The sequence below is a fragment of the Callionymus lyra genome, chromosome 12 (assembly GCF_982586985.1).
Source record: "Callionymus lyra chromosome 12, fCalLyr1.hap1.1, whole genome shotgun sequence".
Taxonomy (NCBI): domain Eukaryota; kingdom Metazoa; phylum Chordata; class Actinopteri; order Syngnathiformes; family Callionymidae; genus Callionymus; species Callionymus lyra.
Genome location: NC_141829.1, coordinates 20894853 through 20921604, shown reverse-complemented (window position 1 = coordinate 20921604; position 26752 = coordinate 20894853). Strand labels below are relative to the sequence as shown.

Below are 26752 nucleotides of genomic sequence, written 5' to 3'. Positions count from 1 at the left end.
ATATTGGAATATTTGCTATGTTATTATTATTGAAGATTATTATCTTTTGACTAACATCCATTATTGTTAAATAAAACGTTTTCTTTTGAAAACCATCACTGTTCTATTATACTGTTTATCATAACATTTATCTAATCACATATTTATGCTGATAATTCTAATTTGTTTGACATTTCTGTCATTTGCTATGATAATTTTTTTAGCCACTTTATTTTATTCATGTTTTTTTGTTTTTTGTGTATTTAATAGAATAATACTCATTATTTTAAATAATACACACATGTCTATAAAGATACACTAAACATGATTTATTTATTCACCACCAAATAATCAGTAAAAATATTCTAATTCCAATTATTCCAAAGGGCTTTATTTAGTAAGAAAATAACAAGACAACCAAGAAAAATATGTTTAGAGCGTGATCATTTAATTTTCTACATTGTCATACAACTGCAATATGATGATCAATATCTTGACTTAGTAGTAGTAAAAATACACATAAAGTCAATATGTGTACAAGTCATAGTGCACAAAAATAGTTTCCTTCTCTGGTTTGGGAACTAAAGTCACACTTCTTCTGCCTCTCAGGCAAGTCTGGCCTGTGTCACCATAGAAACTGGGCCAGCTTCCTTCAAAGAGCCGTTCACTGCAGATCAGACTGTGGCACACTCATGTCAGAATCACCAGTCTGCTGAGAAAAAGGTCAAAGAGACAAAGTGTAAGTGATGAATGAGACAGTAATGATGTGAGTCAGAATGTCAAGCACAAGAAACTAAGCCACCAACAAGACCTGTTTTAAAATGACATTGATGGTATGAACATGAAGGGTGGCACCAATCCAGTAGCCCGGGTTTCTAACCCAAGAGCACCTTGCATTTTTTCAGTGGGCGAGTGTTGCCTTATTTATATGCTTGAATGCATATGAGGCGTGAATAGGGTTCTGTCATGCAAACTGGGTTATCCTTTACTGCTACATCATACCATACTCCTGTATGACTCCCTCAAAAAGCTGAATGTTTCTTTTATGTGCCCTTCTCGACACCTTCCTTCATACGGACAATAATGTTTCCTTCCACCTTCAACTGTCCTCCCTACAGGCCTTGGCCATGCCTCCCCTCCCTGTCCCCATCCTCCTGACCTTGCTACAGCTAGCAGCGCTAACATGTCTCACTGCCGGGGCATACTACAGACACAAGCCCCTCCCTCAACAGTACCAGCCAATGCAGCAGCACCACCAGCAACACATGGGCATGGGACAAGAGAGCTTCCCCCAGCAGCAGTATCTAGGAAACGAGATGCCCTTCATGCAGTATCCCCACTACAGAAAGGGTCTGCCACAGATGCCCATGCTCAAGGGCAAAGAGAATGCCCGTAAAGGCGGAAACTACAAGGGTGGACAAGACAAAGGTGAGGAAATTGCAGAGTGCCTTTTTTCCTATTTATTGGTTTTAAATTTGGTAACGTTTTATTTCCCTGATCGCAGGTCAGACAGTCCCAAGCGGAGCCGAAGGCGTTCCTCAAGGAGGGCCAGGTCCAGTTGGACCTCCTGGAGCAGAAGGACCTCAAGGACCTCCAGGCACTCCAGGGATTGGACAAGTAGGACCTGTGGGGCCATCAGGGCCTCCTGGTCAACCAGGTGAACCTGGAGTTGGAAAGATAGGTTTGCCGGGACCTCCAGGAAATACAGGGGAAGATGGAGAGGTTGGACCACAAGGTGAAATGGGCCCAGCAGGCGAAGCAGGTCGTGCTGGTCAACAGGGTCCTCGAGGTCCTCCGGGGCCACCTGGATTGCCAGGGATCGGGAAAACGGGTGTGCAGGGCCTGCCAGGACAACCAGGAGCTAAAGGAGAATCAGGTCACAAAGGTTTGCCAGGTCTTCCTGGCCTTCCTGGCCCAAAAGGAGACAAGGGAATGGGTCAGCCAGGTCAACCAGGTCACAAAGGCCTTCCTGGACCTTCAGGACCCGCTGGCCCAAGAGGTTTACCCGGATTTGGAAAACCTGGATTGAATGGCATGCAAGGACCAAAAGGACCACCAGGTGAGAAAGGGCACCCTGGACTTAGAGGACCCCCTGGCCTAACTGGTGAAGGAGGAAAGCCAGGTCAACCAGGCTTACCAGGCCAAGGCAAACCAGGTACAAATGGTTTGGTTGGTCAACAAGGTACACCAGGAAGTAAAGGTCACCCTGGACCGCCAGGCTTACCAGGAAAGCCTGGATTACCTGGATTTGGTAAACCAGGACTTCCAGGTCCTAAAGGGGATAAAGGTATGGGTGGACAACCTGGACTTCCTGGACCAAAGGGGGATAAAGGCCATGCAGGACTACCTGGAAGTATTGGACCTACGGGACCTAATGGAACACAAGGCCTAGCCGGTCCGATTGGTCCACCAGGTGAAATAGGCAGCCCTGGTCCAAAAGGAGATTGTGGAGAAGGTGGACCTAAAGGCCTAGATGGTGTACAGGGCGAACCTGGTGCAATTGGACTGCCCGGAAAGGATGGTATGCCTGGAGAGCGTGGTGATTCTGGGCCAAGAGGTCCACCTGGTCCAAATGGTTCCAAAGGAGATGATGGACACAAAGGTCTACCTGGCCCTCCAGGTCCAGCTGGACTAGCAGGGCCCAATGGAGAAAATGGAAAACCTGGCGAATTAGGGCCACAAGGTCCAAAAGGAATCCCTGGAATTGATGGCATAGCAGGCCCCATTGGCCCCACTGGTCTACCTGGCCCTAAAGGAGATAGTGGACCTGCCGGACCCACAGGCGTTTCTGGCGAGGGAACTCCTGGCCTTCCTGGTCCCATAGGCCCCCCCGGGAAAGAAGGTCCATCAGGAACACCTGGGCAAAACGGTGTGCCAGGCCCTCCAGGACCACCAGGTCTACCTGGAGTACCAGGTCCTTCTCCAGACATGGCTGGTGTTCTCTCTGAGATGGGTCCTAATCTTGATGGCGTGAAGGCTGGTGGTTATGAGAAGAAGGGTAAATATGCAGGAAACGGAGCAGAAGTCATGGGGGCCAATGGTCTGGAGATGCCGGCTTTCACTGCTGTAGCAACAACTCCCTTCCCACCAGTGGGAACACCTGTGGTGCTTGAGAAGCTGCTCTACAATGGTCGCCAGAACTACAACCCCCAAACAGGTATATTCACTTGTGATATGCCAGGCATTTATTACTTTTCCTACCACGTCAACTGCAAAGGAACAAATGTTTGGGTGGCTCTGATGAGGAACGATGAGCCGGTGATGTACACATATGACGAGTACTCAAATGGTTCGCTGGATCAAGCATCAGGAAGTGCAGTTATACCTCTACAAACTGGGGACACGGTATATATTCAACTGCCCTCTGAACAAGCTGCAGGACTTTATGCCGGGCAGTATGTCCACTCCTCATTCTCAGGATTCTTACTGTATCCAATGTAAGCATGACTTGTTCAAGTGTAGAGAGGTGTAAAGGAGAGTCTTAAAGTGTCAGGAAAATAGGTTAAAAAATGCGTAAATACAATAATGTGTATCAGGTGATATGAAGAGTCAGTATTATACAGCTATATTTATATAGCTATATAAATATGTGTGCAGTTATTTTGCACATTTGATATGGAATGATCTCAATGAAATGACAGTATTAAAGGACAATTATTATAATACAAGTTTAATTTGGGGATTTCCTAATGTAAAGAATAATATGCAACTCGACAACATTTCCTGCACAGCTACCTCATTGGCGAAGAATGTGAAATAAAAGCAGAAACCATAGCAGTTAAGAAAGGAAATGTATATTCTATTTCTTGTGTACATAAAGCTTGTATCACCTTGATTAGAATGTAAAATTGCAATAAGACCTTTCAGTGTTTATTTTATGTGTTTGTACAGAAGGGCAAAGAGGAAAGTGGTCATTTGTTGCGTCGCTGTTGTCATTTTGTCGTCGCTATCACATGCAGGTCGCACGATGGGAAAATGTAAGGAAAGTGACGAAATCAAGAGGGATAAACTGAAATAAAGCGCGCAGTATGTGAATTTAAACGTTGTCTGATGGCAGATATTCAATAGAATATGAAAGTTGTGCGTAAATCAAGCTGAAAGGCTAATCAGCTAATTTTTAGAAAGAAGGTTTGTGAGGGTGGAGTGAATAAACATTGTTGGAGTCCAAGGAAGTGTCTAGTAAATATTACATTTCAGTTATTTATTTTTGTTGACCTTCATAATGTCATACATGGAGGCTTGATGTTTTGATGTTATACTTTTGTTCATTGTTGTTTTTCTAAATAAAATGTGTTAATAAGAAACCGCAAAGAATAAACCTTTCTTTTTATCATTCTTTGTAAAAGGGTAAAAATAATAGTTGTTTTTTATTTTTATCAACATAGTTTTTCTTTTTTTAGCATGAACGTAAATGAAGTCCACATTTTAGTACTAAATAACGGAACGTTTATGTACATTTTCTTAATAAAACTACATGTTATTTATTGTTTAAATATGTGGGTATATAGATAGTAAGAAGGTTGCAATATAAATGTATAAATGTAAATAATGAATAGTTTGAAGGACAGGCTCTGATCATTCTTGTAGTGCTGGGCGAAGGGAAAACAGGACAAGTGGATTTTAGGGTTTAAGCTATAAAATATATTTTACATTTTTAAAACGTATTTGAAACGAATTATTTTGAATATAAACCAGTGTTGGCGACCAAGTAAACCGAAAACGATTATTATTTAATTTATAGAAAATAATTGTAATTACGTAAACATGATTTTTGGTAACATCAAATGTATTTAACGTCGCAAAATAAATATATGAGATGTAAATGGACGTCGTGCTGAGGACAGATGCTGATGCTGATGGGGGACGGCCAATCTGACCGAGTGCGCATGCGCTCTCCTGCTCACCCCCATTGTTTCTAGACGACTGAACCGACGGGCTTCACAAAAACACGGAACACTGTGAGTATTTCCCCAAAATAAATACTGTTATTTGCTGTATTTCTCTCATCGATGTTAATTCATTACGTAAAAACGTGTGGATCTCAATTTAACGTGCGACAAACCTGAGGTCACTTTCATTTACGTAGTCGAGGGGAATCCTTCACTCGTACTGTTCCCTCTTTTGTTCGTCGTTTAAATAGATTATTAAAAATATATATAATCTTTCAGGTTCCGTATTTGAGAATGGAATCGTTTTTTTCTTGGTACCTTTCCATCGTTTTCCTGGGAATAAGCAGCAGGAAATGGATGGATGGATAAAAAATAATGGCTTTGATGATGAAGCAAATCTAAACTTTCACAAATGAAACAGAACAGTTACTGATAAAAACCTGTTTAGCAGATGTATTTAACATATTTAAATGTAATTGAAGACATAATAAAACTGTTTTTCAACCCGTATAATAATCCATGTGGGGGAGGCTGTAGGTTAAAGGGCGTGATATCGTCAGCAGGTTTTCCCAACATGACGTCCCGCACCGGCTCCCGACCCGGGAACATCAACGGAAGTGTCAACAAACCCACAAGAGAGAAGGTGACTCCACATTATCAGATGTGGTGAGTGTTGCATTTTTTTTTCTTCCCTCCACATTATCAATCTCCCACGAGTCTTAAGAACTTGATTGTCTTCGCAGTGCTTCAATGAAATCCGAGATGCGGAAGTTGAACCTGGTCCATCTCCTGGTTTGGCTCCTCGTGGCCGCCCAAGTGGTGGTCAGCCATTTTAAGCTGTTGTCACATGACGTCGTGTGCACGCCGTACCAGTGGGAGTACCCTTACCTCCTGAGCCTCCTGCCTCTGCTCTTCAGCTGCCTGTCACTCCCGAAGAACAACATCAGCTACTTGGTTCTGTCCATGATCAGCGGAGGGCTCTTCTCTGTGGCGCCGCTCATCTACGGTGGGATGGAGATGTTCCCGGTGGCTCAGCAGCTGTACCGCCACGGGAAGGCGTACCGCTTCATTTTTGGCTTCTCGGCCGTGACTGTGATGTACCTGCTCATGGTTGTCGCCGTTCAGGTGCACGCCTGGCAGCTGTATTACATGAAGAAGCTGTTGGACTCATGGTTTAATTCCACACAGGAGAAGAAAAAGAAGTGATGATATTCGTTTCTGAATCACCTACAGTGCTGGTCGTCCACATGAAAAGAAAATTGAATGTTAATTTATATTGTTTGATTTTAGTTTTAAAGTCTTAAACTCAGATTGATTGGTAAGAAAGACATAATACAAAATGTTATTTATTTATTATAAGGAAAATTAAACTGTATTATTTATGCATTTTCTTCTATTCATTAAGTGGAATTAGAATCAAATGATGCTGTATTGGAACGACTAAATAAAGAACTTTGTAGTTTCACTTACATTTGATTCAATTTGTGAATTAATTTAATTATTTAATTATTTACTTAATAAAGATTTTTTTTCAGAAGCTATTCAATGACTATGACAATGTAAGTAAGTAAAGGTTATTTGTAAAAAATGTAAGTTAGTCTCCAGAAGGCTGGGGCGGCAAAAACCAGCATCATTTTATTCCAACAAAAAACATGATTCACTTATTTGGCCCACAAAAAGACCTTCTTAATATGTGACTTAATAATATGATTAATAAAGATCAAGGTGTATCTTAAAATCCCACACAAATAAGGAAAGTAATGGTGTTGCAAGACACTGAAAAGTAAAATTTGCAATAGTGTAAAAAAAAGCTTCATTTTATTTCTTATCCTATTTCTTTTCATTATTTTTAATAAATGATTGTAAGTCAATAGATGTATCCTTAGCTTGCCCCCTGACTTTGTATTATTATGTTTGTTAGCCATGAACTACAATATAGATTATATTCACATATATTATATAAATAAATGAATATAATTAGATAAGATATAACTTTATTGATCCCATGGGAATATTCGTTGGTAAAATTAGGAGCCAACAATGTTAATATACTACTATTTAGTTAATCTATTTTCACTCAAAGCAAAACTGTCACATATACAGGATATGTTCTGGAATTAAATAATCAATTTAAGTTGTAAGGTGGATCGACTTGTCTTCTATGTCATGAGAACAAACTTTTAAATTGTTTTGACTTTTTTATGTGGTGAAGGGAATTTAAAAACACATGGCAATAAATATATTGATGAGATATTGGCAGTATTCCGTTGATAAAAGGCAGTCCCATCCAATTCTACAGCTCAAAGCAACCATCTCAAGAATAAAGATTCGCCCTTTGATGGGTCAAAGGTTGACGTTTGACTCATCAAAGGACTTTGGATGCGAGCGCTGACGTCTTCGCGCCTGCGCACAGTGAGTGCCACGTACTGGTTGACGCTGACGGACCACTTCCTGATGCTGGCTCCCGGTTCCTGCTAGCCTAGCATCCACCTTTCTTTTCTCACAGTTTGGGCAAACCTGTGGAACGCAGCGGGTCAAGTCCGTCTGAAAACAGGTGAGACTGTGTTCTATTTAATTCTCACAAAGTGGGAAGCTGTGAAATTTAATTTGTACAATAATCGGCGTTGTTTGAAAACAGGCTAGCATGCTAACTAGTTAGCCGGCTAACTGTTGTTCGAACAGGTGAATTTCATGGAAAATAAGAACTGTCACGCCCTCAAACTTAGTTATTGTATTAAAATATGTAATATTGTGCCAGTATTGTAGCATTAAACAAACGCTAGTGAACGTTATATAGGTCACGTACGTACGTAGGACTGGTCTTCATAAAACTGTTTGTTTGAGGCGGTAAAGACTAAGACTGCTTTTCTACTGGTCAAAGTCAATCTAAAATATGATTACTTTAAATAACTATTGCCAAGCAAGTTTAAATGTTCGATTATGGGCCTTTTAAAGTTTGTGGCCTTCTAATGCGCAGCTGTCACATGACTTTCACAATGAAATACAAAGATTAACTTGGAAATAATAACACATTTGTGAAGGTAACTGTCTATTTAGATGTTGTAATTTGATATTCTTGGTTAACTTGTTTTGTTAATGTCATTAAACTGTGGAAAAATATCACTAGCCCTACCACCCACTGCTAAATGTTAGCCACCCTGCAATCCCTAGCATCCTGCCAATTATTCATCTGGCTCTGACATACAAATCCACAGCAGGAATTAAATTCACAACATCATTTGTCCGGACTAGTAGAATCAGGTCAGTCCAGCGTCTGCCTTGCAGGGCATACATAAGGATAATGATGTTAAACACTTCAATGATCAATAGGTACTTTAATAATCATTTGTGTTCACATGATAGTGTTGCATATTTATTCAGGTTTGTTTTTGTTGTACATTGGTGTTTATAAAGGCGTAACCAAGTTGTGAGGAATTCAAATGACAATTTATTATATTGGATACAAACGTACTGTCCAAACGTAAGGGCCTTGCTACATTTTCACCTTTTTTTTTTTTTTTTAATTTAATTGTAGTTTTGTTTTATTCGAGCCTATCTAGGTCATCTGCAGCTTTAGCTCTCTGAGTTATAGATGTAGCACTATCGTATTGCATAAATACCCAGCTGATTCATTCAAGTCCAATGTATCCAATCACTGGGAGAACACTCGTTTTATCAACCAGTCTGATCAATTTCAGGTCAAAGTACTGAAGGACAAGACATTGATATTTCCCTCCTCAGTGCTCAACCTTTAGACTTTAATCTTTAGACTTTAAGAAGATAATATGTGATATTGTATTAGCTCATTATTAGGAAAGTCTCTTTTTTTATGCAAGTTTTTATCATCTAAGCTAATCACTATATGTTTTTATTTTGGTTTTATAATAACTAATTTCCTGAAGGAAATTTCCCAATGAATTAATACATTCTATCTAATCTAATTTTACTTGTAAGCTCAGAGCCAATTTAATATTCTTTGGTAACAGGCTTTCTTGTGTTTTTATTTCTAATCAAGAAATCTCTTCAGTTGTTTATTATTTTCATTTTTTTTTAGTCGGAGCAGAAGAGTTCAGGCGGCACAATGAACGGCCAGCTGGATCTCAGTGGGAAGCTCATCATCAAGGCTCAGCTAGGGGATGACATAAGGCGTATCCCTATCCACAATGAAGACATCACATATGATGAGCTGGTGCTCATGATGCAACGTGTTTTTCGGGGCAAGCTGCAGAGTAATGACGAGGTCACCATTAAGTACAAAGATGAAGGTGAGTTGCTGGCTAACTTATTTATTTAGTTTTGTAGCATTCATCAATTCATTTAATAAAAAAGGGGAACATGTCCGCTCTCAACAATATATCATCATTGTCTGAAAATGATAAATTGGTGAAGTAAAGGAAGATTCTAAATTTAACTTTTCCCAATTGTTTGATTTGTTTATTGGGATGTTAACTGTTCTTTTCTTCTGCAGATGATGACCTCATCACTATCTTCGACAGCTCAGACCTGTCCTTCGCAATCCAGTGCAGTAGAATACTTAAACTGACATTGTTTGGTGAGTATTTCTTAACTGTAGTTCCATTCGTACTTCAGCAAATGAAAAAGGTACTTTCGTAAACCAACCACCAGAGGACGGTACAGCACTTTTATAAATTCTACTTTCTGTAGCTCTCTGAGCCTAGTTTTAGAAAATTAATTGATGCCGCTTGAAATTGAATATCTTCAGTCGAAATCCAGATTACAATTGGATTCAAAACTAGCTGAAATGTTAAAACGTTTCCATAATGATGCACAGGGGGACTTTAATTTTCAGTATTATATTAAAGTTCAAGCTAATTTCAGTCCCATATACCGTCCTACTGCTGACAGAGTGGGATTATATGATATAATTGATCCGTAGCATTTCATGGAAAGTTGTGTGCTTGGTAATTGGGTGACTCGTGTTTTGGAAACATGGATGAGTGAACAAATTAGTTAATTGCCCTGTGGTGCTGCTGCGGGTATGTGAAGAACTTTCACAGTATTTGTTTTTCTTCATGGTGAGACTTCTTGAAACTGAGTGTTTCCAGGACCTCATACAGTCAGTCAGACAATCCGACTCAGGCTTTATTAAATGTCAAAGCTTGGGCTACTGGTTAAAAAAGAAATTACATACCTGCTGGGATTTTGTAATTGACTAATTATTTTGCTTGGTAGAAAATAAATACAAAAAACAAGACATACTCTATAGCTGTGTTTTACTCAAATATGCACACTGCTGCATTTTTTTAAATATTTAATTGTACTACTAATGTAAGCTAAAGGGTAAAATAACTGACATATGTAGTCAGTCTCTACACTATTTCATGGAATTAAAATTAATTCAAAGGTGGGCTTATACCTATGTTCTTAAAATGAAAATGTTCAAGGTATAAAAAGCTAGATCGCATCATTTGAGAGATCTGATCGTGCTTGTCAAAACAATTAGTTTAATTTCAGTATTTGCAGCTAATAAATGCATTGGGGGACCCATAGCATATTCATGAAATCACCTTCTCAAAAATGTTGTTGGTAATAAATGGTAACCGACCACTTAAATGCATATTCACTTTCACAAAGTTGCATGAAAGCTTTGAGACTGTATTGTCAGCTCCCATATCCAATATCAACGACATGTCAGCAGCTCCAGCTAGAATGTCACTATTACATACACACATCTGGGACTTATTAGCTTCTCAGAAAATATAAATCTTGGTCCATATCAGGCTGCAAATGCCACACAAAATGAAGTTTTAAGTATCAAATACAAATTCAAATTGATGACATGAACTGGCAGGGAGTTTACCATTACACGTGTTTTTCACTCATGGTCGTGAATTACTCCGTTTCCTGTGACTGGTAACAATTGAGATTCATGAACTATTACTGTCTTTACTGGAAAGCGTTGTTTCTTGTATCGCCCGGGATCAATTCGCATAAAAGATGTTCTCTGATCGTTCTCTAGCCATAAGCCAATTCACCTTGTTAAGCTCAATCTAAAATCTTGTTCCTTTCAACGAAAGACGCGTCTCAACCTCACATGGACTTCATCTGGATATAAAACTCAATATGGATCTTTCAAATTCAGATATGCATATTACATAGCTCCACTCCACACATGCTTCAAGACAACACGTTGTTTGCACATTCAAGAGGCTCCGATTCCTTCAAGGCACGCCATTCTTTTTTTGCTGTGTAGTTGGCCAAAAATATTTTTGCTTCCTTCTAATCAAATCGGAGCCGTTGTTCATCATCACAAATGAAGATTTCACCTGGTATTGATATTCTCCTGCATGTGACCAGACTCAAGGAAAGCAGAAAAAGTCTGATGTCTCCATGTGCTTCGGGATCTGATGCATCTCTGCGTAGTATAATCCGCTCAACCTGAGGAATTTGTATAATGGACCAATGTCTGGCAGCCATCCGCTTACATTTAGTCTTTCCGATGGAACCTCCATCCTGCAATCAATTGTTCTAGTGAAAAATGAGTGAACCATGTGGTGTAGAGCACCGAGGGTCACCCTGTGATAATCCATCATGGTCATTTCTGTGTAGTTTGACAGAATGACTGCTGGGGTGTCAAGAAAATAAACAGTTTTGTGATGATCCATTATTTTTGTTAATCAGGACAGTTGAATTTGTGTTTTCTGCTCGAACGGAATGTCAAAGTGAACAATTCCTCCTAGTCAAAGGTGGTCTTAAAAATCACATGATCAGATATAAATTGTATTGAATAAAGAAAATCATTTTCTGCAGTGAACGGTCAGCCGAGGCCTTTGGAATCCAGTCAGGTGAAGTACCTGCGACGAGAACTCATCGAGCTGAGAAATAAAGTCAATCATCTCCTGGACAGCCTAGAGCCTCCCTCAGAACAGGGTCTCGCTGCCACTGCCATGCAAAATGGTGAGTAAAGTACATGCACTTAAGCAGCATTTTCACAATCAGTTCATGATATTTTGGAAATACAACTTGGAATGGTGTTCCAAGACTTTTAAAGTCTTTATTGTGTATTAATAACGGCAATGTGCAATGTAAGGGTCCAATTAAATAAAAAAAGTTATTTTAGAACGGGCTTCTATGTTGGTGTATAATCTGTTAAACCTACAGAAAATCATAACAGTTTTTGTGTTGGAAAGGATTTTGTTCTGTTTTTTCTCTCTGTATTGTGTTTTTCCTCCATAAAGCCATACCATACTTCTCTGCTTTAAAGATTTGGCAGGACTATGTGTTTTGTGAAGATATCAAAGCTTTATAGATTTCCCCCCCCCCCATGTTTATGTTGGTTATATAAAAACAGGTCTGTTTACAATTTAATGTACAGTATGTGCTTCTGCAAATGTGTTTCATCTCGTCTCCCAGTACTTATAGATATTTTTTGCTTGTGTTACCAGAATCCGGTGATGGCCATGAAGTCAAGATGATGACAGGCGACCCAGCCTTGAAGCACTGCCCCCCAGTCAGTGCCGCGAGCATGTCGGCCTTTGACCCGTTGAAAAACCAGGATGAAGTCAATAAAAATGTCATTTCTGCTTTTGGCCTGAGCGAGGAACAGGCGCCAGGTATGATGCTGCGATAAACCGCTTTTAATGGACGCTATTTTCACCGCTATCTCAAATACGAATCTTGTTTCTTAAAGCTGTCCCTTGGTTATAATTCAGTTTATCTCTTGTCTTCTTGCTGCAGCTCCGCCAGCAGTTGGCCCCGAGGATCGCTCAGCAACTCCTGATAGCATCGCTTCCTCCTCATCTGCAGCGCCTCAGCCAGGAGTGCCCCCCCAACCACAGGCCCCTTATTCTGGTGTTCAGCAGGCAACTCCAGCTGGTATGGACGGTAAGACACACAAGATACACCCCAACTTGTTTGCGCTGGTTTTAACAAAACCAAAAGCTCTCTACGAGGAGAGGGATGAAAAATTCTTCAACAGCTGTGTCATTATTCATGTCTATCCAAGCAAAATATTGCCCCCCTACAAATGTTTTAGTGCTATTCTCCTGTGTCATGTAGACTGAGGTGTTAAATCTGTCACGCTGCAGTTCAACATGATCCAGTGTTGTTGCTTTTAGCAATAATTTAATCTGTCTTTTAAACCAATTTATTTTCTAACATTTCTCAGACATTTCGTTTTTAAAATTATGCTTTTTATTAAAGTGTCATCTGATTATTTGATAAAGTATCTTATTAAATGACATAGGTTATGGATATAATTCTAAAAAATCTGAACACACTACAGAATAGGCGCACACGATGAAGTCACTTATGTGTACAGCAATTTGTTGCATGGTTGTTTTTAAGATTCATTCCTGTCAGCACCGTTGACGAGTCTTTTCACTCCTGGAAACCATTTGTAAAGAACCACTAGATCTCTGAGCAGCAAGGCCTGTCTTCGATAGTTTCAATCAAAGGAGAATTTTACCATGAATAAAACTGTACTTTAGTCGTTGAGATGGTGGTCTGCATATTCAAGGACCATTGGTGCGCAGTAGCTGTTTGAAAAGAGGCCCATAACTGTAAATTTACCTTTGGAGACTTGGCAACCATCTTTTTATATGTTTATTATTCCCACTGACGTTTCTACCATCAGTATTTAAGAACACATGTCTCTGAATGTGTTTGATTCTGTATATTCTGGCTTGTGGTTTGGCATCGCTGTAAGCCAAGGCCCCATGATTTCATTCTTTTTTCTTTTTTCTAAACTTTGCAAACTTTGACAGATATTTTTTTTTAAAGCAGTGGCATGACTGATGACCAAACCTGCAACATTTAAAGATCAGCACACTTGTGGGACTTGCATTTAAATGGCGGTCTGAGGTTTGGAATGGTAAGCGTCACAAGACCTATTTGAAGGGCTGTATCTGAGTTGACTTATTCCAAGATGGAGAATTATTCTGTCACTGGCAAGGGACACGTCCTGTTGCAAACAATCAACAAGCTTAACTTATTACCGGTTTTTGATTTTTGTTCCATAGTAGGAAAAGTTCAAAGGAAAACGTGAGCTACTTGTGTTGGCAATGGCTTGAGGTAGTAACTGTGGCGACATTTGGTTTAGAAGTTTATAGACATTAAACTTGATTTATACTCCATAAACAAGTGTCATTTGCCTAGTTTTCTAAAAACCGTGTATTCAGTGATTGCCTAAAATGGCTGTAATTGTTTGATTAATATAAATCAATCATACCATGCTGCAATCTAGTGCCTGTCCAAGTCCGGCCAGTTCCCCTAAACCTCTGCCAAATAAAACATGCAGATGGCGAATGTGACGAACACGTCTTCTATTTCGGGAAACAATGAGAAATGCTGCTTATTCGACATCTGTGTAGAATTAAAGCATGCAGACCAAGAAGCCCACCAATATTCTGTTTCAAGAACTAATGACAAATACTGCTACCGTTTTCGAATTTCCACCACAGGATTTATTTGTTTTTGCTGCACCGGCTTGCTTTAAATGCAACTTGACATTGCAGTTTGGCGGCATAGCGTTGATTACAGAGTTTGGTTTTTACTCAACAAATTTTTCGTGTACATAATGAATACACAAGGCAAGCTTTATGTGCACAATGTCAAGTCAAACTGTCTAATCCTGGAGAGTAACATCTGTTCTGAATTTTTTCTTGTCTTCAAGAGTCTTCTCAGTATCTCAAGACTGCCTACACTTGATCCCCTTGTGGTCAGGAAAATGATTCCTCCTGATCAGTCCTGTAATCATGTTGCAAGATGTGTTTTTAAGTTTAAAGTGGCGAGTACAGTTAATCCTGATCAATTTACTTGTCTCTTTTCCTTGTTGAAGCTCCAACGTTAGGTTGGTTTTCTTCAATGTCTTTTTAGTTCTAGTTCAAACAGACATGTATGAGATGATAATAGGACCTCAGTCAACCAGAGAGCGTGTGTTCTGTGCACGTGGTGCATTGACTCAGGTAACCAATTCACCTTTATCAACACATCCGTACACCTGAACAGTAAATTACATTTTTGTGTTTGGGCTTGTGTTCCAAAAGCAGATTTGCTAGAGTACATGCACTGATTGACATTCGGTGCCACCTGATGTTTAGGAATTTACAGTCATTAAGTGATGACGACGCCAACTGCCCATGTGTGGCTCTTTTTAAAAGTAGCCTTAAGCTCAGTTTTAACGCAAGCTTACATTACTGGCTGCTACGAGAATGCAGCTAACGAGATCCATAAGCATGCGTTAGGATTTCCAAATGTTGTTTGTCGGATGCTCTTGTACTTTGGTTAATATTTTACATATGTCCGAGGAGGACGGCAACCCTTTTTCTCGCGGTCATATGGCAGACTCGCAACTAGTGTTTGTTTTGTCCTTTGATAGGCTCACAGGTCCATAGAAAGTATGTCTTTTTTGACGGTAGAAAAGTCAGATGATTGATCATGACACACTATCTGGAAAAGTTTCTCTTTATATCTTCAGTAAGCTGATGGTTGATCCCCCCCTCTGGCCACCCTGAAGTGAAGTGAGCGCCACAGGCATCGGGGGTCCTAATAGCCCCAGGTCCCTCCATCACTCTTTCGTAACATACAAGATGGTTTACAGACCCAGTGGAACAGAATAAGCAACCAATTTCACACACACGTCTATTTCACATAGTAAAGTCTGTTTTTATGTTGAAGGTGCTGTCAGTAAAGCTACATGTGGCAGCCACATCACCTCTGCGAAGAACGTTTAGTCTATGCTAGCTCGAATATGTTTGTTTAACTCGAATAGTTTCTTGACGGGATATACAGCGTGTTCACTGGATTGGCAGAGCTCAGAAACATTTAAAGCATGTGCCTACGTTTACATCCAGGCACTGTTTTGGGAGCAAAAACATCGACTTTTTCATAACATGTACAACAATTATACGCTGTTTTTCCTAAAAGAATTTTGGAATCTGTTGATTAAAAAGAAAAAATATGGCCTCGCTGTTATGTTTTAAGGGTTAAAATTAATTTTATTTTTTAGTGCAATCTATTCTTTAATTACAACCTATGTTTTCCTATTTGTAATGTTTTACCACAGTGATATTAATCTTACTGGCGCTGGGTTTCTGACGACTACACTACTGATCATGCAATATTTCCGCTCATAAAATCGAAAAGTATTCCTGAATATAAAAATTTGACTTTGTTTACCGTTGTATAATGTAGTGTTACAATGTCTTTGTGGAAATTAAGTTAATAAATCAGTGCTTTAAAAATATTCTGTGGAGAAGTTTTGGCATTTTTAGTGAGGCCCCTTTCATGTGCCAACTCTTCATTAAACAAACAAAAAAAGTGATTGAGGTCATTGAAACGGAGAGGAAAAAGTTGTTTATAAAATCGACTCGAAAAATCCCACCGGGGCGAGATAATTATCATCATGTCAGTCACGTGAAGCTAATATAAGAAACCTGATCTTCCCGTCGACCCCTCCGCCTGTTCGGAGCCTCAGCACTACTATTTAAGGCACTAAAAGAAGTCGACGGCAATTCCTCACACGTGCGCCGAGCGAATGTGGATCGCTTCATGGAGTTTAAGGGCAAAGCTCAAGTTTTATTAGAAGCGAATAAATCAAAACAAGCTAAACACGTGACACGTCTCTGAGCCAATCGTGGATAAGTCTGTTTTGTCGGGGTTTACTTTGACCCAACATGTGACGCTAAGTAACTTTGAGCAGGTATGTATTTGAATGTTCATAATAACAGAGCGCTCGACGTCTTTCAAGCGGCAGAACACAGCAGATGCCGTGTGTTTTGAAAGGAGCTATTTAGGATTGAAGGAATGTTCGTCAAAAACGGTTGACCAGGTGTGAGAATAAAGTTCACAAGTGATCCTTTAATTTTACCCCAATGACAGAGATTTGATTGACTTGGAAGAAACTGGTCGTCATTTTTTTTTCTGTATTTAAAGGTCAAGTGTACCAGCAGTACCAGGCTCCAGGTGGTTACCCCCCTCAACAACCAGGTGCCCCACCACAACCCCAGTACAGTATGCAGTACCCTGGTGAGTTTTGCTAAATGAACCGGCCTCCATGAAGTTAGCCCAAAATAAAACCTTAGCCTGTATTCCCTCAGGTGGATATGGTGCCCAGCCTGGAGCTCCTCAGCCAGTGGCCCCCCAGTCCCAACAGCAGCAGCAGTTCCAGAACTATGCACCACCATCATCCCAGGCGCCCGCTCCAGGTCCGTCCCCGACCCCGGGATTCCAGGCAGGCCAGCAGCAGCCTCACCCTCCTCAAGGTGCCCAGCAGTATCCACCAGCCTTCCCACCTCAAAACTACACGTCCCAAGCTGCCCAGCCTGCCAACTACAGCCTCCCTCCCAACTCCCAGGCTGGCCCGGGGTACCAGACCCGCCCAGGGTACACTCCTCCACCTAATAGCACCCCCCCACCTGGAAGTGCTAACCCATATGCCCGAAACCGCCCGCCTTACGGTCAGGGCTACGCTCAACCAGGCCCAGGATATCGGTAAAAACAGATTGTCGTATGTAATTGCTATTCAATTGTTGGGGGCCGGGTGCAGGGAAACGCTAATTTCTGCTCTGCATCTCCCCTCGTTCAAATTTAAATCTCAAAGATACACCTCCCTCTATCCTATAACCCACCCATGGTTAGTGTTTGTGTGCTTCTGGTCCCCAAAACCGCTCTTTTAGCTTTAGCTGTTTGTTCCTAGTGTGGTTCTTTTTAATGATCTCTCCTTAACTCGCCCCACTATACTAGTGTTTACATGAGACATGGACTAATCTGGCTGCTGCGCACAAACTACATGCAACATAGTCAATTATGATTCTAAAGTGACAAAAAGTATAGCTCCTGTTTTTGTTTGTTGAACTCTCGGGCTCATGAAGAAACTGAATTCCATGTTAGGTTCGTATCTGATTGACAAATGCTTTTTAAGAATCCCATCGGAACAGGAATCATTGTCTAACTTGTATCACCCACAGTTGAGCGCTCTTTATCTTATCACTGTTTTTTTTTTTTTTTACTAATATATCAACTTTCACCTTCAAATAAAATTAGTCGTTATTGTATAAACTGTAACATTTTTCTTTATCCTAATAAATGGATCAGACCCTGCTGCTGGAGTGTGTTTTTATGTTGTGTTGTTTTTGGCCTTGTTGTCGTTGCGGTTTCTGAGTTCACGTCTGTTCAGTTTGGCTTGTGTTTTCTCGTCTGGATTTGGAAAACCGTGGTAATATTCCCATCTTGAGGCCTGTGGTTGGCAGAGACATGTGGCGGGAGAGCGTGTGGTTGGTCCGTCGAGCGAAGCTGTCGAACTGGGAACAGAGGGCTTATAAAAGAGGATTTAGAGGAGCCGTAAGACAACCTTTCTTATGGTCCGCGCCAAGATCCGACCACAGTTAATCGTGGTCAACGAGGTGCTGGTGTCATTACTTTCCTTTCTTGTTGTCTGTTTCGCGCACTATAATACTGTTATTACAAGCTTGACATTTTGACCTTTTGAGTGGAAAAACACATCAGCAGAGTCGTTAAATATAAAAACAAGTTTTATTATTTCGGACATTATCTACACGGAATATCAAACAAAAATTTGCAGTCATGAACAAAGAAGGAAAAAAAAAAAAGGTTTGACAAAACTTGTTCACACACGAACAAATCCTACTATAAAATAATGCCAATTTATTGGTAGACTAGCTGTGGCAGCTGATAAATAAACCTAAATGTATACAAAATATGAATCAAGTAGTTGCCTATTTGGGTGTTTTTACAACAATACAGTCAACGGGTGCTTTTTTTTTTGTTGGTCTGAAGGTAAAAAGTTCCCACAATATATGGGCTGAAGCTGCTTCATCAAAAATGTAACTGAACATCCCAGCATATACATATATGAACAATGATTTGATACTGTGCAAACTGCGACCGCGAGTCTTTATTTCACATATTTAAAATGTACATTGGTAACTGCCTCTGGTCTGTATGTGCGACTTTCTAAAAATGTATGTAACTGCTTTGACCTGCACACACTGGATACTCGACAACAGTCCCTTGATAAATATCATACATGTCATTACACTTTGGGAGCCAGCTTCCCAAACATTCTCAGCGATAACTGCAACTTTTTTCAAAAAAAGTACAAATTGGTGACAGTCCTGTTGACGTTGATACCTGGCAGAGGAGTATCGTGATGGAACTCGTCTGCAGTGTCCATGGTAACAAGCGGAGGCTGATGGATCGTCTCGGAGGATTTACCACTTCCCGGGAATGGGGGTGCCGCACTCGTACCAGCCGACGTATGTTACATGCGACTTTCCTCCGATCTCTCCGAAGTGCACGGGCTCTTGTCTTAGCGCTCTGTAGTAACCTGAAGGGAGAAAGGTCAAACATCAGGGTCGACGTTGAATCGACCTTGAGCCTCGCAAGATTGATGGTGAAATACCTGGTCTGGATTGTAATTGGTCCGCAAACATTTGAGTTCCAGTTCGTCCATCTAGGAAGGAGTCTACAAACTGACAGTGGTCCTCGCCGTACCCTGTCTGGTCCCCAATATTGTAAAACTTCCCTGTAGAGAAAACAACGTTGGATTAACCTTCATGCACACTTAAAAACAGCACCCTCTAGGGGCAAGATATAGATAATTGAGGCCTCTCTTGTTTCTTCCTACAATGCAGTGGTTCCCTCCATAAGTCATTTTTTACAAGGCAGCACAAATAATTAAGATTACTTTTCTATTGATTATGACTGTGAAAGGTATTTTATTTTGGGAAAAAAAAGATGTTTTATCCAAACGACATTAGCCTGTGACTCTTAACAAGTCAAGATGCTTGTTTCAGTCAAGTTTACTCAAAAGATAAACATGAATGAAAATGAGTGAATAAAAAACTCTATATTACTTATTTATACTGTTTTTATCTGTTTTTAGCGCGTTTTGGTTGTTGTTTTCATCTGTCAAATTCATTTTTCAAGGAATAGTGGACAAAAAACGAAAAAACTAGACTCAATTTTGGTCACGTTATTCACTTGTATGGATTCTTACTTGTGTTCACAACTAGCAGTAAATAAAATCATGAACTGTATAAAACCAGTGATGTTCTGATGAAGCTTCATGAAGCAGTGTCATTATTTTCAGAGTCCACTAGATGGCGGTCTCTGCACTATTTTCCTTTGTTTTGAACAACTGTTCTAATGAAACATCACACCATTTTTAAACTGATGGCGCCACCTACTGACCACTAAACAACATGGCACTGCTTCATGAAGCTTTAACTTTTAAACTCAATTAAACGAGCATTTCATTTAAGTTTGAGGCAAATACTTAAGACTATTTTTGGCCCCAAGACTCTAAACTTGTCATGCAAAAACAAGTTTATTTGATTTATAAGCAGTAATATTTCTTATTTTTAATAGTATATTCATTATTTTATACGACGTAACAGCTATCCTGCTGGAGCTTTCAGGTAGCACAAGGCCGGCAGGAGAATGCAGCTTGGTATCTGGAGATTTACAAATCAATATCTGGGAACAATCAAAACATAATAAGACACCACTACTGTTTATAAAATAAAATAAAGTACCAGAGAACAGGAAAACGGTGTTTAGCGTTCGCTGATGACAGATGTTTAAAACTCAATTCACCAGAAGAAATTGGACAATTTTGAGGAATCGACTGGCCTCGTAAATATAATTTAGCAGAACCTTTCAATGAAAGGAAACTATTTTTTGCAACCAGATCGAGTGGAAAATGCGAGAGAATAGAACCGTTCTCCACAAATGGACATAATCACCTGGACCTCAGCTGTCGACAGAAGTCACTCAGTGAGATCCAGGAAAAGAGCATCTGAAGGTCAGATGTTTTTCTATTCTGTTGCTTGTTGCAGTGCCAGTGACGATTGAGTTTCCTTGGCTCTGTGACGTTGGTATTGATGTTTCAAAACGTCTTGTGCACGATGTGCTAGTCCTCAGAGCTGCTTTTTAAATTGAACTCAAGTTTCCTCTCCCATCCAAAAGAACATATGGAGATCAAATGACGCCATTCAATTATCTGATGGTGTCAATGGTTTTCTGTCTACATGTCCCTCCTCGTCCTAAGTAGCTGGGATACACAGGAAAACAGTAGAAAATTGATTATTGAGTATAATGGTGTGTTGTAATGTTAAATAGTAGGGATTTTATGGCACATTTTTTTCAGTTAGTGTCAGAATTTATTAGTTTAAGCTTTAATGGTTGAAACACATTTACATTGTTTACCCTGAACTCTATGTTATTGGTTAAGTCGTAACAATGTCCTTTACCCTAATTCTTTACCATAACTTTAAACTGTTGGTACTCGGTCATCTACATTATTTACTGCATTATTTACTTTTTATATTTTTGCAAACAAACATAACAAACATCTTACGAATGTTAATGAGAGCAGCATGAACTGCATCATGATACTTTTTCTAAGGCCACTAGATGGCACTCTCAGAAAAAGGATGCCAGGTTTAATTGAATTAGTTCAGAGCTAAATATTTTTAATCAGAGCGGACAATTAACTGTTATTTTTAGAATAAAGTCACTGAATCATGATAAATTGGTGCTGTATTATAAATCCATCACTACAATTTATAAACAAAAATAAAAACAATAAAATAAAGTCTACCTGTTGCCTGGTGTTTTTTTTATGTTCAGCCCTCTCCAAACAAACAGACAGGACTGGTTCACAAAAAGTGCAACTCGGACATAAATCTGCAGGACTATTAGCGGATTTCATGTGACAGTTTGAATAAATGATTTGAGGAAGAGACTGGATTTCCTACACATGTGTTAGTGAAGGTTTTACAGGGAGGGATTTAGTAACTGCAGTCTGTGTTGATACAACAGTATTAATGATGCTGTCTGTAAAAACGCCAGCGGAGGATGAGTTTTTCCAAACTATGGACCGGTCAAGGACTCATCCAAGATTGACCAAACATTATTAACCATCATGTCTTGGGACTTGTTGAGGAGGAGGAAAACTTTTTTTTCTTCTTTGTGGTAAAAGTGAACTCTATTCAAGCTACACAGCGAAGAAGATCTCACCCAAACATATCAACCTTCTAGGACGTTATAGTCCTTGAATTCAGATGTGTCAGTTCTATCATGGATCGCCAAATGTAGATACGGAGCCAGGGACTTTCTTTGTGTTATCTTTGGGTCAAGGTGACGCAAAGTCTTGAAAACAAATGTGTTTGTGGTATCCCTTGTGTTATCTCTGGGTCAAGGTGACCCGAAGACCTCCACCACTGCCTATGTACTTATGGAAGCCAGGGAGGTCGTTCACCTTGACCCAGAGACAACACAAGGGATACCACAAACACATTTGTTTTTCAGGCCTTTGTGTCACATTGACCCTAATATTACAAAGGCTATTAGCTTCTAGAGGTTTATAGGATTTTTTATTTCTAATTCTACAAAATACATGTATTTTGTTCCCCTGCCCATTACAATACATTTAAAATCGGATTCAAATGTATTAGAATTGATCAAAACATCCGTGAAAATCTACACATTGAAATACAATTTTTTAATTTTAATTTTTCTTAATGTTTCTTAATGCACTTTATCAATTTACAAAAACTAGAAAACTCCATGTATATCAAACACGTTTCCATTCGTTTTATAATTAAAATCATTTCCATGGTGCTGTACAACATGTAATTATTGTTTTACTACGTGTTGGATTAACATTGAATTAAAATAAACAAATAAATGAATGAATCTGCTATGGGGTACCTAAATATAACTGTAGATATAGATATAGATATACTATTAACAGGTATTGTATTTTTTTAATGCAAGTCACTAACTAACTAACTGTAACAAGTTTTTTTTGTTTTCGTCAGGGAGTTTAGGTGGTGTTGAGTCACTTGAAGGTTCTTCCACTGATGCGTCTCCTCCATGTTGTTATTTGTATCACGCTCAGATACCACATGCTTCCCTGATAAGCTGTGTCCTGGAAGTGTTTATAATCTGGCCTGCGAGTCCGACATGATTGAGACAAGAATGCAATCGAGACATTCATCGTGATTAAGAATTTCTCAAGCGAACACGCATGAATCATGTCCAGAGAAAATCGCGGCCGGTGATTTGGGAAGTTATTTGAGGTTGAAATTCGACATGGCTGGACGATTGACAGGTTTGCTTATGCAAGTTTTAGGGCAAAGGAAACTCCGGTCTATGTTGATACGACAGCATTAATCACAGCGTCTGGTGCCCCTGCCAGCGGGGAACGCAGCTTTCCAAAACCTGGATTATTCCAAAAGTGTGATCCGTGATTTGCCAAAAACAGACATCACCGCCTGTGTTTTTCATTTAGCGAAGTCGTTGTTCAGCACAAACTGGCGTCAGCGAGCATCGCTGGGGAGTTTTGTCACGGAAAAAGAGAGGTAAACATGTTACGCCGAAAATATTCTTCATTATTATGGGCTGTCTGCCACTACAAGCAGTGTGTTTTTGATGGTCAACGCAGTTAGCATGCAGGGTGTTCTTCATGTACAAGAGTCTACTGTCTGATGATTGACGAAAGTCTCTGATGCCAAATGCTGAAAGAAAACATTTTAAACTAGTGCCACTTATGACGACTGGTGAGGTAACACAACATTCAAAATCTATTAAAATGCCACACAAACCTGAAAGTGCATACAAGGTAACAGTCTACTAAATTCAAAAAATGCTTATCTATCAAACAACGAAAACAAGCTTCCATATGAAATTACCAGTTGATCATAGAAGTTTCAGATTAGCCCATAAGAAAGAAAAACAATTTTGGGAGGAAACAAAAAAGGTTATAAGACAAAACCAGACAGATTTATCCGTCTCTTTCTCTTTTTTCATCAATGAAAAACTAGAACCTTATGATGTATCTTGAAATGCCACTGGTCTAATGGAAGTTTTATGAATGTCTGAGAACTGAGACCATGTTTGGCCTCTTACTTGCTAGGGAGTAGAAGACTGCTTTTCCAAGATGGCTGTGACCTCCATATTGCTTGTCTGCCACGTCCATCTTGTACTTAAGCATTGAGATAAGGAATCTTTCCGAAAACAATTAAAATAAATTCTAAGTCTATATTTAGCAGAAGCTGCTGGGCTAGCAAATATTGCACAATGTGCACTTGACATAATGTTTTTCAATGAGGACAGACATCAGGCAGGAACGGTGAGACTGATCACTTCCGATAAAAATAATCTTAAAATATTGCGTTTTTTCTTAGTATTCATTGAAAGATGAACATTACAGACAAGCACCACAGAGGTAATTGATTGTTCCTAAGTGTGTCTTAGGTGTAAGTAAGTAAGTAAGTAAGTAATTTTTATTTGTATAGCTCAGACCAGGGTCACAAAGCGCTTAAACAATCAAAACAATATTCAATAAAGTATATACTTTAAAGGGCAAGATAAAACTGATAACACAACAGGAGTTCCAGACAAAGGGAGCTTCGAGCCTGGCTTTTTGAGCAGAGGCTCTACAATGGCATGTTTAAATGCATTAGGAAAAACCCCTGTGGAAAGGGAGAGGTTCACCATATTGGTAACCCAGGGGCCAATTACATCAAATACTTTGATAAAAAGCCTACAAGGAAGGACGTCATCTGAGCAAGAGGAGGGTTTCATCTTGTTCACTAGTGCTGAAATATCACCCAAAGATACAGCAGTGAAGGAAGACGAAGAGGAGGAGAGGGGCTCAGAGACAGTAGGGGTTCCAAACAAAGGGGGGCAGATTTTCTCTTTGATCAATGTAATTTTGTCAATGAAAAATCTCAACAATGCATTGCTGTCAGCTTCACAGAAGACAGGCCTGATTTGAGGAGCAGGAGACACGAGAGAAATAATCGTGTCAAACAACACTTTGGGGGTGTTCTTATGTGTGTGGACGAAGATTAAGATGACTGAGACGCACTAAAATGAATTTACATTTTTGTCTCAACTCTAAAAAGGAACAGATTAGATAAGAGTGAGTAGCGAAAGAGTGAAGTTTGGATTTTGGGTGAACTATCACTTTAAGTACTACTTTGCAATACCTGCCAAGACCTCTTTTCTCTCACTGTATCCTCCTTTACTCTTTTATCCATACATCTGTCTACCTCTAAATCCTACCACCAGGCAGGAGGCTATCAACACGGAGTCTGGTTCTGCTCAAGGTTTCTGCCTTCTAAAAGGAAGCCACTGTCTCGCTGTGATTTACTCTTTAGTGAGTTGCTGGGATCTGTTTTTCTTTTTTCCAATATAGTCTTACTTAAACTGGAAACTGTCTTGAGATAACTTTGTTATGATATGACGCATATTAATATATTTAAATAAAATCTAATTTAATTGAATAATATTGCTGGACATGTGACATGAGGGGTTAGGATATGACCTGTGAAAGACTCACAAGACATAATAGTTTCTTATCTCACATCATCACATCATTATTGATACAGATCGAAGCTCTTTTACCGTTCAGAGAGTCGCTCAGGTAGATCTTGTATCTCAGAGAGTTGCAGAGTTGGATGCCCACAAACTTCCTGTACCAAGTCCTCTTCACGAACATCTTGCCGTTGCATTCTGAGTAGGAGTCCGCTTTGAAGGGGAACTGAGTCCAGATGGCATCTTTTCCTGGAGCATTAGAGGCAATCATGGCTTGTTTGAACATAATTAAAAGCACATCAGCAACACACAGAGAGAGGGATAATATTTACCTGAAACGTTCTCGCTCACCCGAGGGTCCGCTGCAAATATAAATGAGGTTCTAATGAATATTGACATTCCGTTCACAAGGTAAACCGCACACCAAATTACTAACATAATTCATTTAGTGACACGAGCCCTAATTCAATCTCAGTTTTCCTCGCCCGATCCACTCGAGAATGGTGTAAAAGAAAACACGTGGGAGTGTGGTGTTTACGCACAACCCTCGTCTTAAATCTTCAGGAATTATTCACGCTGATGACTAGCCTTGAAGCCTGACATCAGAGGTGCCACGTCAAAATAATCAGCATGTGGCATTTATGAGACACTAATTAGTTTTTTACGAGAGCGAGCGAATGCCTTCTTCAAGCCTTTCCATTGGCACGTTTCAGATTTATGTACAACTTGCCTGACTCAGTGCTGAATGAAACAGGATCGCTGGAGGGTCCAGTTCCCAGCTCGTTTTTCGGGGTCACTTTAAATTCATAGCTGCAAAAAGAAAGTATCTCGTGAAAAAACGTGCCTTGACAGAAAAATGGAACAAAAGCAGACATCGAGAGGTTTTCAGTTTTCATACTTCGAGCCTCGGGCAACAGACACACACACACACACACACACACACACACACACACACACACACACACACACACACAGCTGATGGTTATTCCGCGTGGTGCAGTCAGATGTCCTGGCAAGTGTTTGGGTCTAAAACTCCAGCCCAGGAAAAGGTTCTGGTGAGTTGCAAGTTTCCAGATGCGGAGATCCAATTAAAAACCCACTCCACCCACAGAGACTCAGAGACTTTTTTTGCCATTTTGTTTTTGCTCAACCAAAAGAAGCCACTCCAGTTTAGCTGGTATGAGATTCTACACTAGAATAAAAACAAGAGTCCTTGAGATGAGGTAGGAAGTTGCCGGTTTCGAATCCCACTGAGGTAACCATCGTAAAACCAGCGGAAAGGTCTCTGTCATAACAATCTGTTCTTTGAAGACATGATTGAAGCTAGTTTCTTTCAAACTTAGCTAAATTTCTTGGCCTTGATGATCGCTTGGTTCTTACGAGTACCCACGTTTGAGTCAATCTATGTTCCCAAACCAAACCCACATTATGCAAAGCTAAGTGTGAACCAACTAATACATTTGTGGTCTGATGGTTAGCTAATGTTAGCTGTAGTGTCTGTGCCGACATGTTTTAAGGTTCCATCTTGAGTCATGATGTAAATGCTTACAGTTGATTTCCATGTAATCTTGGAC

General features: G+C 39.9%; 4 protein-coding genes across 14 annotated transcripts in view; 3 read left to right on the top strand and 1 right to left on the bottom strand.

Moving 5' to 3' along the window:
* The first annotated feature begins 1101 nt into the window (after window positions 1-1101).
* On the top strand, window positions 1102-3420 carry col8a1a (collagen, type VIII, alpha 1a). The gene is made up of 2 exons (XM_087803911.1): window positions 1102-1407; window positions 1484-3420. Exons 1-2 carry the CDS (start codon window positions 1107-1109, stop codon window positions 3418-3420), a joined length of 2238 nt encoding a protein of 745 aa, XP_087660037.1. The 5' UTR covers window positions 1102-1106.
* Window positions 3421-4872: 1452 nt separating this feature from the next.
* On the top strand, window positions 4873-6337 carry jagn1a (jagunal homolog 1a). 3 transcript variants are annotated; one of them, XM_087804116.1, is made up of 3 exons: window positions 4873-4937; window positions 5429-5534; window positions 5612-6337. In XM_087804116.1, the coding sequence occupies exons 2-3, from the start codon at window positions 5443-5445 to the stop codon at window positions 6072-6074; spliced, it is 555 nt and encodes a 184-aa protein (XP_087660242.1). In that variant the 5' UTR covers window positions 4873-4937; window positions 5429-5442; the 3' UTR covers window positions 6075-6337. The 3 variants fall into 3 exon arrangements, with proteins under 3 accessions (XP_087660242.1, XP_087660239.1, XP_087660241.1); XM_087804113.1 differs by having other exon boundaries at window positions 4885-4937; window positions 5432-5534; XM_087804115.1 differs by having other exon boundaries at window positions 4885-4937; window positions 5406-5534.
* Window positions 6338-7280: 943 nt separating this feature from the next.
* On the top strand, window positions 7281-17930 carry tfg (trafficking from ER to golgi regulator). 2 transcript variants are annotated; one of them, XM_087804376.1, is made up of 8 exons: window positions 7281-7422; window positions 8923-9133; window positions 9337-9420; window positions 11640-11786; window positions 12275-12442; window positions 12567-12704; window positions 16764-16856; window positions 16928-17930. In XM_087804376.1, exons 2-8 carry the CDS (start codon window positions 8950-8952, stop codon window positions 17323-17325), a joined length of 1212 nt encoding a protein of 403 aa, XP_087660502.1. In that variant the 5' UTR covers window positions 7281-7422; window positions 8923-8949; the 3' UTR covers window positions 17326-17930. The 2 variants fall into 2 exon arrangements, with proteins under 2 accessions (XP_087660502.1, XP_087660501.1); XM_087804375.1 differs by having other exon boundaries at window positions 12567-12713.
* Window positions 17931-18348: 418 nt separating this feature from the next.
* abi3bpa (ABI family member 3 binding protein a) overlaps window positions 18349-26752 on the bottom strand; it is a 33760-nt gene continuing 25356 nt past the window's right edge. For all 8 annotated transcript variants that reach the window (XM_087803484.1, XM_087803485.1, XM_087803488.1 and 5 more), the window contains 5 exons: window positions 25909-25988; window positions 25511-25540; window positions 25269-25427; window positions 19252-19374; window positions 18349-19176 (listed from right to left, as the gene is read on the bottom strand). In XM_087803484.1, the coding sequence (XP_087659610.1) occupies window positions 19061-19176; window positions 19252-19374; window positions 25269-25427; window positions 25511-25540; window positions 25909-25988 (508 nt within the window). In that variant the 3' untranslated portion in view covers window positions 18349-19060. The remainder of the gene's footprint in view (window positions 19177-19251; window positions 19375-25268; window positions 25428-25510; window positions 25541-25908; window positions 25989-26752) is intronic.